The sequence below is a fragment of the Oryx dammah genome, unplaced genomic scaffold (assembly GCF_014754425.2).
Source record: "Oryx dammah isolate SB20612 unplaced genomic scaffold, SCBI_Odam_1.1 HiC_scaffold_28, whole genome shotgun sequence".
In the NCBI taxonomy this organism is placed as follows: domain Eukaryota; kingdom Metazoa; phylum Chordata; class Mammalia; order Artiodactyla; family Bovidae; genus Oryx; species Oryx dammah.
Window position 1 is genome coordinate 90,780,952 of NW_024070212.1, and position 18,895 is coordinate 90,799,846.

At 55.0% G+C, this 18,895-nt stretch overlaps 1 protein-coding gene across 8 annotated transcripts in view; it reads left to right on the forward strand.

Moving 5' to 3' along the window:
• LRP8 (LDL receptor related protein 8) overlaps window positions 1-18,895 on the forward strand; it is an 81,247-nt gene that overhangs the window by 38,837 nt on the left and 23,515 nt on the right. For 2 of the 8 annotated variants that reach the window (XM_040231108.1, XM_040231110.1), the window contains exons 4-10: window positions 6,153-6,281; window positions 9,593-9,976; window positions 10,879-11,001; window positions 11,795-11,917; window positions 15,012-15,131; window positions 15,207-15,332; window positions 18,476-18,650. In XM_040231108.1, the coding sequence (XP_040087042.1) occupies window positions 6,153-6,281; window positions 9,593-9,976; window positions 10,879-11,001; window positions 11,795-11,917; window positions 15,012-15,131; window positions 15,207-15,332; window positions 18,476-18,650 (1,180 nt within the window). Of the gene's footprint in view, window positions 1-6,152; window positions 6,282-9,592; window positions 9,977-10,878; window positions 11,002-11,794; window positions 11,918-13,819; window positions 13,859-15,011; window positions 15,132-15,206; window positions 15,333-18,475; window positions 18,651-18,895 lie in introns of all 8 variants that reach the window. The other 6 variants (XM_040231109.1, XM_040231111.1, XM_040231115.1 and 3 more) reach the window with 4 other exon arrangements.

Sequence of the window (18,895 nt, forward strand, 5' to 3'; positions counted from 1 at the left end):
CAAGTGAGAACCCAGCAGCCAATTCACTGCCCATTTAATTGGCGTTGCCATAGCAACCTCCACAGCCTACCAGGTTCCTGGTGACTGTGCCAGCTTCTAGGATAGAGCCCCCTCCCCACCTGCAAAGAAAGATTATAGGCAGTAGTCAAATGTAGTGGGTTTGATGTCTGATATACTTGGGTTCAGGTCCTTTAACCTGTGAGACCGCAGGCAAGTTGCCTAATCTCCCTGAGCCTTAGTTCATTCATCTGCAAAATGGGGCAATGGTACCTATCTTACATGGGTGGTGAGGACCAAATGAAAAAGATGCACTCACAGTGTCGATGATGGAGGAAATGGCAGTGGGATTTTTATCATTATGTTTTGACGTTAGGCCCTCTCCCCGATTTAAAATCTTCGAAGTCTAAGTGAAGACACTTTGCGTGGAGTAGGGAGGGATTTGGGAGCAGGTTCCCATTCCTGCGTTCCCCTCTATATAATCTGCATCTCACTGGCTGGGGTTCCTCCCAGATCTCTTTCCTTCTGGTTCTGGATTCTGTCGCTGTCACATTGAGCCAGGAGTCACAGCAGGAACGCCAGGACATTTGCCTAATGAAAGTAGCATTTCAGCTCTAATTATAGCTCCCTTGATTGGGGATGTTTGTGACCCACCTTCAGGCATCTGTTGGGAGGTGTGCGGCATGGGGGTAGGGAAGCTGGTTCAAGGTGAAGGTGAGTGAGTTACAATTCTGGGTGCTGCTTATTGAAAATGAGGTTTTATTCATGCATGTTAGAGCCTTCCCATCTGGAAGGGGGACCTCACTGATCAACCAAGCATACCTTCCTATCAGAGATCTTCTGAGCTCATCCAGCAAGTCAGGGGCCCACCCAGCTGACCCTGTGAGAAGGAGCTTGGTGTGACTGCCCCCTTCTGTGCAGTGGGACATCCATGCCATGCTTCCTTGGGCAGCAGCTGGACCCCATAGTCACCACTGCCTGAGCCCTCTGGGAGCTAGCAGTCCCTAAGTGGAAGCTGTTGGCCCTGCACCTCCCGTGACCTGCTCTGCTGATGTGCTTGCTCAATAAGAAGCCGTTAGGCACTTTCCTTCCTTCAGTCAACAGACACTTCCCTCTTTATTAATTTGTGAGCTTCTGAATTAGAGAAAGGATGGTTGGATTTGGATTTCTAAGGCGAGATTCTCTGGGAATTTTTAAATGCCTGTGGCCACTCTGGAGTAAGTGGCAGGCCCTTGGTGACTTGGAGGATTCCTGATGTCTGAGGAAGTGGGGCTCCTCATTCCTGCCCCTGAGAACCTGGAGATACTTGGACAGCAAGCCAGAAGCATTCCCTGGGGCATCTGTTTCTGAGAGAGAGAGAGCGGGAGAGGGAAAGAGATGGAGAGAGAAGGAGAAGTGTGCAGTTCAGTGGTGGGGGCTGCGTCATGGAGGACCCTCGGGACTCTAATAAGCTGTGATGTCTATCCCCAGGGGCGAGACCTGGGCCCTCCCAGCCCTTTGCATTTCATGAAATAGAACAAGGGCAACTGTCTGCTGAGTTCCAAGTGTGCTCCGGGTTCTGTATAGGGATTTCCATGTTTCTTCATATAAGCCACCCACCAGCTCTGGGAGATGATGTAACCCCATGTGCAGGTGAGGGGAGCCAGGGTGCAGAGAGATTAAGTGACTTGTTGAAGGACCTTCATGTTAGTAAATTTGATGTGGAGTCCAAACTCATACTCTGTCTGACTCCAAACCCATGCTCTATCTCCTGCGCTATGCTGCCTGGGGCCTCTAGCTCCAGTTATCCTGAAAGTGGGCGTGAGACAGCCGCCTCCCATCCTGCAGACTTGCCAAGCCCCAGTGAGCCTCCTCCCTGCAGTGACCCTCTCCAGGGTCACCAGGAGACCATCGGGGCCTACTTTCCCCCCATGCAGTGTGAAGTGCCATAAGTTAACAGTGTTTGGGGGTTGAGGGACTGGGGCAGATGTGCACCTCTACTCTTCACAGGACTTGAGCAAACGACTTACGCTCTCTGGGCTTCACTCTCCCCATCTGTGAAATGAAGGTGATGATAGCCTTCACTTCATGAAGAGAGAGTGCGGTGGTAATGAACCTGCCCGGCAATGCAGGAGACACAAGTGACACAGATCCCTGGGTCAGGAAGATTCCCCTGGAGAAGGAGGTGGCTATCCAGTCTGGTATTCTTGCCTGGAGAACCCCATGGACAGAGGAGCCTGGTGGGTTACAGTCCATGGGGTCTCAGAGTTGGACACAACTGAGCGCACACACTTGAGGAGATGCTGCACGTCAACACTCCCCAGACCAGCTTCCGGGGCTGCGCAGTGAGAGGTCTGACCCAGGAGCCCAGAGGGCGAGGTCCGGGTCCTGCTTTGGGAAGTAGCTGCATGGCAACACAGACAGCAAGGTTCCGGGAGAGACGGCGGTTGTCATGCCCAGCGTCCAGTACCCCGGGCAGGTCGCTTCCCCTCTCTGGACCTCCGTCTCCTGTCACTCCAGCCGGTGCTCCTCAGTGTGACCTCCAAGGCCTCTTGTGTCCCCCACCGTCCAAGGAGGTGCCTCGGCTCTTTGAGGGTAGGAGGGCTGGTGTCAGGCACTGCTGAATCCTTGAGAGCCTGTAATTAGAGCTGTCTATTTAGGGACACAGCAAATGTCTTATTAATTATAAAGAAAGGAAGCAGACGGATTGTTTAATCATTGTCCTTGCTGAAAGGTTATGCAATTAACTGTATAAATATTCATACAAGTTCAAGCAGCTGCCTGCTGCACTGGGGTATGCAGAACCAGGCCCCCGGAGATGGTACAGATGGATCAAGGGCCATTTCAATCACCTGGACTTTTGAGCAGAGAGTTTGGGGTTGGTTCTGGGTCACTATGTCATGTATGGATGTGACAGCTAAACCATAAAAAAGGCTGAATGCTGAAGAATTGATGCTTTGACCTGTGGTGCTGGAGAAGACTCTTGAGAGTCCCTTGGATTGCGATGAGATCAAACCAGTCAATCCTAAGGGAAATCAACCCTGAATATTCATTGGAAGGACTGATGCTGAAGCTGAAGCTTCAATACTTTGGCCACCTGATGTGAACAGCTGACTCACTGGAAAAGACCCTGATGTTGGGAAAGATTGAAGGCTGGAGGAGAAGGGGACGACAGAGGATGAGACGGTTGGATGGCATCACTGACTTAATGGACATAAGTTTGAACAAACTCCAGGAGATGGTGAAGGACAGGGAAGCCTGGCATGCTGCAGTCCATGGGGCCATAAAGACTTGGACACGACTGAGCAACTGAACAACAACGATTGGGCCACTACCCTACCCACAGGAGAGTGAAGGGTTTGATGGAAAGGACAGGGTTTAGTCAAAGGAATCTAGACTCTGACTCTCACTGCTGTGCATTTGGGGCCAGTTACTCTGAGCTTTGGTCTGGATCTCTCTGAGCTTTGGTTTCCTTATCTGTAAAATGGAGTGCTTACCTGCAGGACCAGTGTTGTGCTCTGTTCTAGGTGTGCCCCTAACATCATCTTTGTGAATGGTGTCCCTGGAGTTTCCACTCACAGCCTGCAGGGCCTGCTTATGTGACAGGGAGAGGGTCAGGGTGACATGGGAAAATAGCAACTCAGCATGAAGTAGCCTGCCCCATAGTAGGTGCTTAGTAACCACGGCTCCCTAACAACTCCCCATGAGCATCTGTTTCCTGAGGCCTGGCGCACAGATGCTGCCTCGTCCCTCTGTCCCCTCTGTGTCAGGGGCTTGCAGACATACAGCGCCTCCTCTAACACTTTTCTGGAAGTGGATTTAAAAGACATGAAATCTCCTGTATCTTTTGGATTTGCAGAATGGTAACCCAGGGTTTCTCAAATGGGGTGCTGAGAATCACCAGGGCAAGCCGGGGTGGGCAGAGTTGCTAAGATGCCTGGGCTCTGCCCTGGAAGCCTGGATTCAGTCTAGTGTGAGCTGGGGCCCAAGAACCTGCACCCACCACCCACCAGCCCACCCCTTATCTGGGACATTGCTGGTCGCTGCAGCCCCCTCATGTTCTGCTGTGCCCAGAGTGGAAAGTACTTTCTTGGTTCCTGCAGTGTGTGGGTAATGGGGGTGCTCTGGGCCCCTCCCCTGACTTCCAGGCTCCTCATCACCTGTACCACCTCCCCAAGGAAACCTGTGTAAAGGGTCTTTGAATGTCAGTGCTTCCAGAGCTCTGCCTGATAGTATTTGTAAAGGAAAATTTCTGTAAAATGAATCCCATGAATCCTGTATTCCCAACAGGTTGCCTTATATTTATGAAATGAATTCCTAGGGATAACTTCGGGGTCTACAGTTGGGAGGTACAAGGTACTCCTTTCCCATGGTGTAGTAGTATCTTGGGGTCTTGACTCAGACACCTGCCCCCAACTCATCTTATCTGTGTCCTTCTCCCCATCTCTTGTGGGCTTTCATCCCAGCTATGGAAGTAAAAGGTTGGGGAAACTGGTCTGAGATTAGAGAGAAGAACTGAGGGTAAGATACCAGTAACCCACTGCCTCCAGGGTGCCGTGGACTATTCTCAGCCTCTGGCATGAGACAAGGCTGACTGCACCCTATCCTGGGTCTTCAGGACTGAGTAGGACCCGGCACTGGGTGCCATGTGTGGTACACAGCAGGATACTCACTGAGGAAATAGATAAGTCCTCAGCCACTACGTGTGGAGAATAATAGTAGGTATCATGAGTGAGCACTGGCTGGGCATTCTAATTGCTTTACAGACATTAACGTAGTTGTTGTAACAGTCCAGTGGGACTGGGAATGGTATTATCCCCACTTTATGGGCACAGGGATAAGGATTGATGGCCAAGGTAGATACCAACAAGTGACTGAGCTGAACCCAGGCTGCCAAGCTCCAGAGCCCATGCCCTCGACCTTCATGCTGGAGGCCCCATTGTAACCTATACCTTACTGGAGTACTATGAAGATACAATGGAAGCATCTAGCACTGTGCCTGGCACATCCTAGAAACCACTGGGTTCGGCCCGTGTACACCCTGGAAGGCAGGGTGAGGAAGCCAGCATGGAGGTCTGAGATGTCTCTGCCTTGGCTGGGTCTGTCACGTGGGTCGTCCTGGGGTGCTCAGGACGAGAGCCATCCCCAGGCTGGATCAGGGTTCTCATTCTTTCTTCCAAATTGAGAATCAGCCCTGGAGCTTTGGGCTCCTGATTGAGTCAGTCTCTGATTGCGGCTGCAGTAATTATAGCTGTGTGGTCCCGCTGGGCCCTGGCACACAGCGACTGCTCTCAGCAGCGGGCTCGGCACATTAACAGGGGAAGGCAGGCTTGGAGGGACCTGTTGGGGCCCTGGTGAGCCCTTCCCATCTGCAGGTTCGGATCACAGAGTCACTTATCTGGAAGGCAAACTGAGACCCAAACAGGGTGTATCTTGCCCACGGGCACACAGCTGGAAATGGCAGAGGCGCATGCAGGGCATAGTGGCTCCATATTGCTGGAGCCTAAAGGGAAGGCTTGGAAGGCTGGGAGGTTAGGCCGGTGAGGCAGGTGGAGGGGTTGGCTCAACTGAAGAGGGTCTTGAGGGCCAGGGACCAGGGGCCATGAGAGGGTGTTAGGCAGGGCAGTGACAGGGTCAACTGTAAGATTCAGAAAATCTTAGGGGTAGGACTTTCCTGGTGGTTCAGTGGTTAAGAATCCACCTTGCAATGCAGGGGACACAGGCTCAAGTCCTGGTCCTGGAAGATTCTCCCTGCTGCAGAGCAGCTAAACCCATGTGCTACAACTATGGAGCCCATGCTCTAGAGCCTGAGAACCACAGCTACTGAGCCCTCCTGCCACAAAGACTGAAGCCCTCGCACCCCTAGAGCCCGTGCTCCACAGCAGGAACAGCCACTGCCACGATAAACTCGCTCACCACAGCTAGAGAGTAGCTCCTGCCACCACAGCTAGAGGAGCCCGCACACAGCAACACAGACCCAGCCCAGCCAAAAACAAATACACGAATAAGAAAGCCTTAGGGCAGAGGAACTTCTCAGATGAAGAAACTGAGACAGGGAGGCCCTGGTGGATTCCCAGGGCTTCGGGCCATGTGGCTGGAGTCAGGCAGTAGGGCTCTCTGGCACCATGCCCTATGTCCCCCTTGGCTAAGCCATGCACTTGTGTCTTTCTCCGCAGCCAAGCAGGTGTGTCCTGCAGAGAAGCTGAGCTGCGGACCCTCCAGCCACAGGTGCGTGCCGGCCTCGTGGCGCTGCGATGGGGAGAAGGACTGCGAGAGCGGAGCGGACGAGGCTGGATGTGCCACGCGTGAGTCCAGGGTCTGGTCCCCAGGGTCTCGGTCAGGCAGCCTTGGGCAGCAGTGGCCACTCGTGGGGAAGGAGGGCCAGATGCTGCGGGGGGCTTGGGAGGTGGAGGGGAAAGGGGAACGGTCAGGACACTAGTAACGGCCGGGCACTTTGAAGAGACATTCTTTTTCATCCTCACAACCACCTCACAAGCAGCCATTATCATCCCCATTTGTGGGTGAGGAAACTGAGGCTCAGACAAGCGAGGAAAAATGCCCACGGCTAAGTGATGGGACTGAGTGAGTTTCAACTTCAGGTCCGGACAGCAAAGTCCACGCGTATTTTAACCATGCCTGACATCTGCTCATCCATTCCATAAGTCTACACTGATCTCTGAGCAGGGGCAGGAGACCAGAGTGGGGGCCACAGTGAGAGATGGTGGTGGCCTGGGGGAGGACACCGGCAGTGTTGGCGGGAAGGGAGCAGATTCCTGAGGACTGTTGCTGAAATCTCAGATCTGAGCACCAATGTCACGGGGCAGGAAGACATTCTCAGCAGGCTTCTGCAGGGACAGATGGAAGTGGTCACTGGGGCAGTTCCACATCAGTGGGCTTCAAACACAGGATTATCTCCTTCCCAGGGGGCAGGCCAGCAGGGCCTGGGCCAGTGGGGAAGGCGGTCTGGCCGGGCATGTCTCGTATGCAACGGGCACCTACTGTGTTGTGCCAGGCTCTGGAAGGGACAAGAAGGTGAATCCTATAGGCCTCTCTCTGGGAGCTCATGATGAACGGGGGAGACAGACAGGCTGCTGGAACTGGGCTGCGTGGCTGAGCAGAGATCCGGGCGATCGCTTGGGGGCTTTTGCCAAGGACTTGTCCACCACTGTCTCCCACCCTGCTCACTCTGCCAGCTTCTGTCCTTGTATCTTACCCATCCTTCCTGGCCCGGGGGAAGTGCCGCCTCCTCTGGGGACTTCTAGGTCACAGCACTCTAAGAATGTAAGTCTCTGGAATTTGGATATCTCTGGAGCTGGAAGCGTCTGGGTATGGGGGCAGATCCTGTCTGGGACCGGCAGTTGCAAAGCCCCAATGGTACACTGCCTCATTTCTGCAGTTGTGATAATTCTGTTGGGCCTCACTGGCCAGTGAGAATCCTCTTCCCTCCATACCTCCTGAAAATCAAATGTTTCTGCAGTCATCAAGGCTATCAGCCACTATTTCCAGGAGTGGGAATAGCTCTAACTCTGGCATGTTGGGGCAGGGCTGTTCCCTGTTAATTATAGAAAATAGTCATGTTCAAAGGTCCTATTGGGCTTCTCTGCTTCAGCTCCCAATCACCAAAGCAAAGGAAAAAGAATTCTCCCTTCTCTCATCCCTGAAAGCTTCTTCCATTCATGAATGCTGGGAGGGGTCCCTCAACACAGGCCTGATGATGTAGATCTTAAAGGTGCTGTCAGCTTCGAAACCTTGGAGCAAGCTCATGATGAAGTGGCTCTTCCTCCTAGAACTCTGATCATAGTGAGGACAGGGAGGAGGAGGGCTAATCTAGGCATCAGCTTAATCTTGAAGGGCAGACATCACAGAGTAGGGTGATTTTTCCTACCAAGGCCCCAACATCCCAAAAGCCCAGAAGGGGAAAAAATTCATCTGTCAGAAACTTGATAGAGCCATCAGCAACACATGACATGAGCTGCCTACATTGTGAAACTGAAGGCATCCTTCTATTTTATGTTCAGTAACAATGAAAAAGGACAGTTTTCTAACAGAAAGTAAAAACACAGACTCTTGGCGCCCCCACGTGGAAAGATGGGGTGCTGCCACCACCAAGTTACCGGGCTTCCCAGCTGGCGCTAGTGGTGGTGCTTCTGCCAATGCAAAGACATGAAAGATGAGCGTTTGATCCCTGAATGGGGAAGATCCCCAGAAGGAGGGCATGGCAATCCACTCCAGTATTCTTGCCTGGAGAATCCCATGGACACAGGAGCCTGGTGGGCTACAGGCTATTGGGTCACAAAGAGTCGAACACGACTGAAGTGACTTAGCATGCATGTACACGCAGCCTCTGTATCCATGCCTGGCCTGGGGCTCCAGGCCTCTTCTTGGCCTCTGTATAAGGAATGAAGGAGGGAGGAAGCCAGGTGGCTACTCTAGAAACAGCCTGAACTCCAGGGTGGGAATAAAACTGGAAAGCCCAGAGGAGTCAGAGTAGGAAGTAAGAGTAGCCCCACTACCAGTTTACAGATGGGGAAACTGAGGCCCAGGGAGAGGAGAAACATGCCAAGGGTCGCACAGTCCCCTCGGTGACGAGGGGTCCAGAACTCAGGTTTGGGACTCTTACTCTGAGCTCAGAGCAGCCCACCAGGGAGGGGAAGCCCAGGGCCCTAGGCAGGGCCAATGACCTGTGCCCATAATGATTGTGAATCCCTAAATTATTCCTCACACCTGGGCTGGTCCAGCCTCCATCTCCACCACACGCATTCACTGCAGGGAGCTCTGTGCTGGACCTTCAGGAAAAACGGGGTCAATCTCAGAGCCCACCCCTATGCAGTTTGTGGTCATGGGGCAGACAGAGAAGGACACGAGACCCAGACCCCTGAGCAGGCCGTGAAGGCCCCTGAAAGGAGATTGGAGGTGTGTGGGAACTTCCCAAGCAGGGAACACGGAGTGTGTTAGGAAAGAGGTAGAGTTTGGACCCTTGAAGGATTTGAACTCATCACTGTGATAAAGAGAGACAGCGGCAGGCAAGAGATGGGCGCCCAGCAGCTGAAACTGCCTGTGCAAAGGCTGGGAAGTGGGAAAGGGTACAAACGGTCTAGTGTGTGATGTGAAGCAGGGTGTGAGTGGAGTGAGGTGATGGAGCTACAGCAGTAGCTCCATGCCAGTGGCCTTGGATGCCAGGCCAAGGGACTTAGAGGGGATATGCAAGCAAACCAGGGAGCAGGGAGGGGCCTGAGCCGCGGAAGTAGGTCGAGGGCCTTATTCCTGGAAGGGTTGGTGTCATGCTACATATCATTTCCTGGGAACATTGGGAGAGGCCTTCAAGACAGGTTACACTCTGCGGCTTTAGAGACTCTTAGTCCCACCATCCTGTAGGCAGCAGGACAGGAATTCCCGCTTCCAGTGAGGCTAAGGGGGCGAGCCTGCTGACCCGGGTTGTTCAGCATGACCCTAGTTGGACCCCGATTGGAGGCCCCCTTTGCCGTCCACATTTGGGGCCCCCAGCAGGGCTCATTCAGGCTGGTGGGTGAGGATCAGGGCCCCTGGAGCGGGACCGGCGGGCCCGGGGCGCCGGGGATAGGGTCTGGCGGGCCGACTGGCTCTCTGTCCTGCGCAGTGTGCGCCCCGCACGAGTTCCAGTGCAACAACCGCTCGTGCCTGGCCGCCGTGTTCGTGTGCGACGGCGACGACGACTGTGGCGACGGCAGCGACGAGCGCGGCTGTGCCGACCCGGCCTGCGGGCCCCGCGAGTTCCGCTGCAGCGGCGACAGCGGCGCCTGCATCCCCGAGCGCTGGGTCTGCGACCGCCAGTTCGACTGCGAGGACCGCTCGGACGAGGCGCCCGAGCTGTGCGGCCGTGCGGGGGCCCGGGCCACGCCCGCGCCGGCCACCTGCGCCGCTGCCACCCAGTTCGCCTGCCGCAGCGGCGAGTGCGTGCACCTGGGCTGGCGCTGCGACGGTGACCGCGACTGCAAGGACAAGTCGGACGAGGCCGACTGCCGTAAGCCCCCGCCCGCCCCCATATCGCCCAGGGCCGCAGGTGCGCCACGGTCCGCGGAGGGGCCGCCTCTTCTCGCCCTACTCTGACCCTAGTTTAACGGGGGCGACAGAACTGGGGAAACGTGAAGTGTGTGTGGTCACATGGCTGCTAAACTGCGGAGCTCAGGGTCTTCACAGGTACCCTCCGGGATGCGCCCCTGCCCCTGTCATACCTCCCACCCCTGCCTTCCCTGGCCCAAGGAGTCACCCACTGGTTCCAATGCCAGACACCTTGGTACACTAAAGAAGAGCCCCCAGCCCCACCCTTCCCTACCTCCTGGGCCTCCTCATCCTTCAAGGCTTCTCCCAGATTCCTCTGATGGGCCCTGCTCAGCTGGGTTCCCCTGAGCTCCTGCAGGTTCCTGGCCACCTTATCTTACAACACATCCACACAATGATCTCCTTTGCCCCTCAGCCCTGCTCTGCACCCTTGAGGTCTTAGAGGAATGGGAGGCTCTTAGTAATGTGTCCCCCACCCCTATACCCTGGGCACTGAGGAAGGGTTTGCTGAAAGGGTGAGGTCATTAAGTAATGAGCACTGAAATTCTAAAGAAGTTTACGTGTCTGTTCCAGAGGGTGGCCCTGGGGAGAGCCGGTAGAGAGGGAAACAGGAGACCTGAGTTTTAGTGCTGGCTTTGCCTGCCAGAGTGCTGTGTGACCCTGGGTGAGGCCTTCCCCCTCTCTGAGCTTCAGTCTCCCCAACTTGTGCCTTGGCCAGGTGTCCTCCGAAGACTCCCAAGCTCAGCGACTGGTTCTGTTCTTGCCGGGGGTGGATGTGGAGTGGAGGTGGGGCTGGAGGTGGGGGAGCAGAGCTTTCCCAGCACCTGAGGGTGCTGACCCTCTCCGCTCACCCTCCCCTGGCAGCCCTGGGCACCTGCCGTGGAGATGAGTTCCAGTGTGGGGATGGGACTTGTGTGCCTGCCATCAAGCGCTGCAACCAGGAGCAGGACTGTCCAGATGGGAGTGACGAAACTGGCTGCCTGCAGGGTGAGTGTGGTCAGCAGCAAGGGGACAGCACCCCCTGAGCTCTCCCCTGGCTCCCTGGAGAGAGCAGAGTTGGGAGACACCGCCCCTTGGCCCTTATGATGCCTCTTCCCCCAGAGTATTACACACGCCTAAACCACCCAGACCCCCTCCCTGCGGGTCCACATGGCACTAGAACTGGAACCTTAAGGACTTTGCAGAAGCTGAAAGAGGCCTGGGGGGAGGGGTGTGAAGGCACTGCAGAGATCCAGCCCCCACCCTTTGTCTACATGTGCACCTACAAGCAGCGTCACTAACTGGTTCCCGGACCGGGCAGAGGCAGGATCCTGCTCCCCAGGGAGCCCCCTTAATTCTCAGGTGGCTCTCTGTCATCACCCTGCAGGAGTAGGGACCCTGAACCCCTGGTCATCTGGAGAAATGGATCAAGGATTGGGCGGTGAGGTCGCCTCCCCAGTCTAGGACCCCTGGAGCATAGGCCCCTCGGGAGATGGTCCCTGCAGCCCCCAGGGTGTCTGTATAGGGGCTGCATTTCCCTCCAAGGTCCCTAATGCTGGTAGTTCAGATGTAGACCCCCACACCCTGCCCACCTCCATGACCCTGGTTATCCCTGAGGTCCTGGCCTTCTGTGAACAGAGCTCCCACCAGCCCTGTATTCAGCTGTCAATCTTGGGCCACCGTCTGGAGGCCGGTGGGGGCTGAGTCTAGAGCTCTCCTCACCTCCCACGGGCCCAGCCCATCCAACCCTCCCTGCCTAAGGTCTCACAGGTGCTGTCCACTCTCTTGTCCGGCCCGACAGAGTCAACATGTGAGGGTCCCCGCAGATTTCAGTGTAAGAGTGGCGAGTGCGTGGACGGCAGGAAAGTGTGTGATGCTCAGAGGGACTGCCGGGACTGGTCGGATGAGCCTCTGAAAGAGTGTGGTACAGTACCTGTCTCCGTCCGGCTGCTGGCCCAACTCCCCGTGACACCCCCTCCCGGCCCTCAGGCCACAGCCCTCACCTGCCCCTCTGCACATGTGCTGTTCTGACCCTCTCTCTGGACCCATGTGCCGTCCCGTGGTCTCAGAAGGGGCTCTTTGCCTTTGGGGCCTCTTGTTCTGTGTTTCTGCAAATCTAAGGGCCTTTCCTTTCCGAATGCTCAAAATTGTGCTTCCTCTCGTAAACACAGCCTCTCTTCAGTTGTTTCAGATTCAGACCTCTGAGTGTGTGCTCACTTGGGATCTTTCTCTCTTTCTCATTGTTTCTGCCCTGCTGTCCTAGCCAGGGCCCTGGCCTCTGAGGCCTTTCAGCCCCCCAGCAGTGGACCCTGCAGTGGAGAGGTGGGGAACAGCCAGCGGGTGGCCAGACGAGGCACAGATGAAGGTTGCTGGGCTCAGGCCAGGCCTGGGTAAGGGTAGGGCAGACCCAGCAGCAGAGGGTGGCACCGTCCTGTGCCCTGAGGAACTTTCTGGGAGACCAGACTCACAGGCTGGACACAAGCAAGGAATGCAAGGAGGCGGCTGCCCTGACGGCCAGAGCTGTCAGGCCGGGTTCCCAGCTAAAAGGAGCGGGAGAGTCTGGACTGCAGGTGGGCGGACATCACCAAGAGCTCGTGGGAAACTCAGGGTGGGCTCTAGGAAGGTTCATTTCTGAGGTCAGCGGCTTGGACAGAGAACGCCTGAGTGGACAGAGCCTAGGTCAGACCCTCCCTCCCCTGCCTTCCTGGCAGGCCCGTTTCCACCCAGCACCCTCCCTCCTGGGCCTTCAGAGCAGATCATACCCTTGAGTTTCCTGAAACAGCACACTTTTGCCCCTGTTGAAAATTGAGAAATTGATTTTGGGAAGGAGGAGAAGCTGGGAGAAGGTCACTCGGCCTTCATCTGAGCTTGCAGGTGACAGACTACCCCCAGGCTCTGCCCTGAAAAGTCCCAGAAGAAGGAAGTCATGGAAAAGAGGATAGGGCGGCAGGAACATCTGAGCCTAGGCGCCCTACCGGAGACTACTAACCTGCTGAACTCTCTTCTCTCTTGTCTTTTGCATGACACTCCAAAGAGACGTATGCACGCATGTGTTTGTGTCTCTGTGCTGGTGAGAGACCAGAGTCTGTATCCATGACTCCTTCTCGGAGGAAGGCAAGGGAGTTGCGCCATGTGTCTCCGTGTGGCTGCCGTGTCTGTGTGAATGTGCCTGTGCATGTGAGCTGGCGTGTGTGCATGCGGGTGTGCACTGGTGCTGGGGCGCCGCCCCTTCCTTCCGTGGGGACCCCAAATGCCCCTCGGGCCTCTCTGGACCACTGTCCCTCCCTCCCCCCGCTGCAGGCCCCCAGCAGACTCACCTCCAGAGTAGACCAAACTGGGAAGGCCCAGAGACTCCCCTCTTCTGCCTCCGTGCTGGCTCTCCAGGGCTGAGGGACCCTCTACCCGTTCTCTGACCCTGACCCACCTCAACCCTGGAGGCCTCTACGCCTTCGTCTTTTGTGGAAGCCTAAGTCACGTGGCACTCTCCCCTTCCCCATCAGAGCCATCTGGCACCTCCCGCTCCACCCAGTGCTCAGTAAACACAGTTGTTGAACTGCCGCTCCTGCAGAAGGAGAGGGAGGAAGTGAGTGATGGTGACTGAGGCCATGAGTGAGCAGGTGAACAAGTGAATGGGTGGCACTGAGGGAGTAGTATGCGGTGTGCTATGGGAGAGGTCAGGGAGGGCTGGGAGTGATGGGAAGTTTCCTGGAGGTGGTGCCCTCCAGAAACCAGCCCACCCCAAGGGGCTGGGGCTTCCCAGTGTTGGGCCTGGCCAAGTCGCCCCCAGCCCGCCAGTCATGGGGTTGCTGTGGTCTTGTTCTTTCAGTTCTGCCAACATCCCAGAGAAACAGGAGGCGGCCCAGGGGTAACGGGGAACATTCCCCCAGCATGGCTCAGGCTGGAGTGGGGGAGCACCCACAGCTATGCATGGCCTGGGGTGGGAATCTCAGACCGGCTGTGTGCATGGCCCTGGCTGGCTCGGCACAGCTCTGCTTGGCTTGGCTGGAGTGGCGGGGCAGGGGTCTAATGGGCAGAGGGTGGCACGGCACCTTCCCCTGGCTTGAAGAGTTAACCTTCTGTGATTCTAAAGCCCAGAAGATGCTGTGAGAACTTGGTGAGCCTTGGTCCTGGCCTCTCTGACCTCCACTAGGACCCTGCCAGACGTGGTGAGGGAGTGGAGGATGGGGGAACCAGATCCCTTCATCCCTTGCAGCAGTCGGTAATCTTGGGACCAGACTTGTGACCAAGTGTAGGAATAGGGACAGGTGCTGAGAGGAGAGGAGGGGGAAAAAGTCCACCATAGTTCACAGTGGGAGAGAACTGACTTAGCAACAGTGCCATGGAGATAGAGGCCTGGCAGTCTTAAATAACCCCAAGCTCAGTAGAAGGCAGCCCTTGTTTAGTTCAGACCCCTCTGGGTGGCAGACTAGCTCTGGGCCCCGTCCAGAGAGGGACACGGACAGATAGAATGCATCCAGAGAAAGACACGTGAAAGGCAGGGGACCAGGAATCAGTGCTTTAAGGAAATTCTGAGGGAGCCATTGGACTCTGGCCAACCCTGCATGGCACCAGCTGCCTCGGGGGGAAGTGGGCTTCCCGAGACTGGAGGTGGTTAAGCAAGGGCATTTCACGGGGGATCCTTAAGGTACTTGAGGGTTGGACATGGCACATGCTTACTGAGGTCATGAGGAAGGAGACGTTAAGAAATGTGTTTGTGAAAGGAAAGACCTTAGGCAGCCTGGCTGCTTCCGGGCTGGTGATGGACAGAGTCCTGGCCTGGGAGGCAAAGGACCCGAGTTCTGGTTCCACCCTGTCCTGTCTGTGTGTCTGGCCTTAAGCAAGGACCCTCTGTGAGCCTCCTCTTGCCCAGTCACCTGGCCAATGAGGCTGAGGCTCGATGAGGCTCTGAGGGCGGCTGAGGCTGCCCTGAGTCTCTGCTTCAGCTCCAGGCCCATCCGTGTCCCTCCCCAACCCCAGTCTCAATTCCTGGACCCTCAGGAGCCCATGTCCCTCCCCAGGCCTGAACGAGTGTCTGCACAACAATGGCGGCTGTTCCCACATCTGCACCGACCTTAAGATTGGCTTTGAGTGCACGTGTCCTGCAGGCTACCAGCTCCTGGACCAGAAGACCTGTGGCGGTGAGCACCCCCACCCCAGCCCCTCAAGCAGAGGCAGCTCCTCCTGCTGGTTCTGACCTCTGCTCCTCCCCACAGACATCGATGAGTGCGAGGACCCAGATGCCTGCAGCCAGATCTGTGTCAATTACAAGGGCTACTTTAAATGCGAGTGCCACCCTGGCTACGAGATGGACACCCTGACCAAGAACTGCAAGGCCGTTGGTCAGTATGGACACTACAAGGTGGGGGGCAGGGGAGCAGCTCTGAGGGAGTCCAGGAAGCAGCGTGCTTCACATGCAAGGAGTGGGTGTGCACACACACCCTCTCACACACTCAGATAGGAAGTTGCAGTATATAGCACACACACAGTGCAACCGTGCACACAACACTCACCCTGCACAGAGCCACCCAGAGACTGCACTCGCATGGCAGGTATAAGCCGGACCATGCTGGCCACACACGGCATAGGCAACCCACACAAAGAGCTGTGTGCAGACCTGACGTGGATCTTCAGGTCAGCCGATGGAACTCACTTGTTTTATTCATTTGTTTGCACTGAACACCTAACATTGTTGTAGGCACTAGAGACTCAACAGTAAGCAAAACAGATTCAAATCTCTGTCCTTAGAGGATTTACACTCTAGTGGGTGAGACAGGAAATCAAAAAATGAAATAAAATTCAGTGCGTGGCAGACAGTGATTAGTTCAGAAGAAATATAAAGTAGAGCGGTCCAAGGGAGCAGTGGCTTACGGTTTTAAATAGAGTGGTCAAGAAAGCCCTTACTGAGAAGGTGACATTTGCATAAAGACCTGAAGGAGGAGAAGGGGTGAGCCATGCGTGACCTGCAAGAACCAAAGATAGCAGCATGCCTGCTGTGCTGAGATAACGAAGAGGAAGCCAGTGCAGCTGGAGCAGAGTAGGAGGAGATGAAGCCCACGAGGTGACTTGGGGCGATCGTAAAGGCCTTCCTGACTATTATAAAGGGCTGACTCTCACCGTCAGTCAGAGGGAAGGAAGCTTTGGTGGGTTCAGAGTAAAGGGACAGGGCGCCTTCCATTTTAACCAGCTCCCTCTAGCGGCTGTGTGGAGAACAGACTGTCAGGGGCAGGGAAGGAAGCTGGGTAACTGCTGCAGAGGTCTTTGCCGTCAGCCCGGAGAGAGAGGATGGTGGATTAAACCAGGGTGTTGCGTGGAGATAATGGAAAGTAGACAATGTGAATATATTTTCAAGGTCAGGATTTATTTTGAAGCAACAGGATTTTCTTATGAATTGAATGTAGGATGTGAAACTGAAAAAAGGAGTCAAAGATGACCATGAGGTTTTTAACCAAATGAAAAAATGGGATTGCTGTTTAAGGCATTGGGAAAGATGGTAAAAGCGGGTTTGGGAGAATATTGGATTAATTTGGACATGTTAAATCTAACAAAACTGTTTAGACATCTCAGTGGAAGTATTGTGTAGGCTGTTGGATATATGAACCTGGAATTCAGATGCACAAATACCCACTCTGTAGGCTGTAACAATACAGCAGCTACAATAATTGACGTATAGCCAGCCAACTTGAGACACATCGCACCCAGACTGTACAATGCACAGCACATACACTAGCACATCACATGGAGCTTGCAACCAGTTCCTTCCCCCACCTAGGACAGGTGTGACGTCTAACAGAGACTATATGCTTGTAGTGGAGACAACACACAATGGCCCACGTATATACAACCCCCACATATCAATATCTGAAGTGCAGTTCCACAAAAACTCCAGTCGTAAACACACAGGGCACCTGTCACAGTCACAACACTTGGTAAAAATCAGTTCAAGATACCCTTTAACCCAGCTCCTGCCCTCGGGAAGGTGTCTTTGCTCTCATTTCCAGGCCAGGAAATCCCCTGTGGCTCAGCTGGTAAAGAATCCGCCTGCAATGTGGGAGACCTGGGTTCGATTCCTGGGTTGGGAAGATCCCCCTGGAGAAGGGAAAGGCTACCCACTCCAGTATTCTGGCCTGGAGAATTCAATGGGTCGTATAGTTCATGGGGTCGCAAAGAGTCGGACACGACTGAGCGACTTTCACTTTCCAGGCCAGGAAAATCACAGATTGTCAATGGCAGGGTTGGCCTTGAACCCAGCCTTTCTCCTTGCACATGGAGCTGTATTTTTCCATGTTCTCTGTCCCATACCCTCCCTGTTACCTCGACCCTGCTCTGAAATGATCTCTATCACTACACACAGGTCACACCCTCAGCCCCACCCCACATGGCTCTGTGCTGGTCCCTCCCAACCCCCAAGGAGCACATTACCCTGGCAGAGATGTGCAGTGACAGGGACCAGGGGCCCTGCAGAAGTGTCAGCTGGAAAACAAGACTGGGAGAAGGCCAGAGATAGGTGTTGCCGCTCAGACAGTGCATATACCTGTCAGTGGCCTGTTACATCTGAAAACAGGCTGGAGGAGCGGCAGCCTGTGCCAAGTTCTAGACCCTTCTAGGCCTGGGGGACAGTGACCTTCCTCATGGAGTAGCCAGGAGTGTTAAACCTTTGATGTTCTTCCTAAAATCTAATCCTAAGTCTGAAAATGAGTTTGTATATACACCAGTTGTGTGTTGTCCCTTTGCATGTGAATAATCTGTATCATATTATACACCTCCTGCCCCAGCTACTGGCTCAGAATAAAGTACACATCCAGGTCACAGGATCCTTTGTGATTGGGTCCCTGCCGGCATCTGCAGATTCATCTCTTGCCGTGTCCCCAAACACACTGTGTAAATTGAAGACTCACAGTGACCTCCTTGAATCTCTTCCATTGAGCCTCACCACCAGCCCTGAGGTCTGTGCTCCGTCCTGCAGCCTCAGTCATCTTTGTAAATCATGTAACATTCCTGTTGCCCCTTCTTGAATGTTGCAGTGGAGCCCAAGCAGAGGAAGAGGCAGCTGTTGGGCAGAAATGCATTGTAGGTAGAAGGACAGCTTGAGCAAAGGCCCTGAGGCAGCAAAGCTCTGCCGTGGGGAGATGATGACAGATAGCCTAGTGGCTGGGACCAAGGTGTTAGGGGGGTGAGTGATGAGGCTGGACAGGGAGCTGGAGTCACTGCAGAAAGCTTCCCATACAGGCCAGAGGAAATGGAGTCATCTCAGATTTGGGGGAGTTTGTGTCTAATAAAAAAATCCCTCTTCTTATGTGTGGTGCCTTGCATCTTATGCTTTTTGTACCCATTATCTCACTTCTCTAACTTGTGAGGTAGGAGTTGCCACCACTTTTTACAAGAAATGAGGTGTCCCGCAGCAAACCGGTGGCAGAGCCTTGGTCTCTAGACCCCCCCACCTGTTGCGCTGACCCTTGCCCTCTCAACCCCCCCTGCATGGCAGCTGGCAGAAGCCCATCCCTGATCTTCACCAACCGGCACGAAGTGCGGAGGATAGACCTGGTAAAGCGGGACTACTCACGGCTCATCCCCATGCTCAAGAATGTCGTGGCGCTGGACGTTGAAGTTGCCACCAATCGCATCTACTGGTGCGACCTCTCCTACCGCAAGATCTACAGGTGAGCAGAGGCCTGGCTCCTGCAGCCAAGGCGTGGAGAGGGAGTGACAAAGGAGGAGAGGACGGGTGGCCTCTGCACCCTCTCTGCCCCTAGGTTCCCTCAGGACAGAGTTGGGGCTTAGGAGGGGATGCAGGAGCACAGAGCGCATGGAACTGCCGGGACTTCCCCACCTGATGGCTAGCGGAGTCCGAGGGCTTTGTTGGGAGAGCCCACACATGGGGGCTTTGACTGACCTCTGGCGGCCT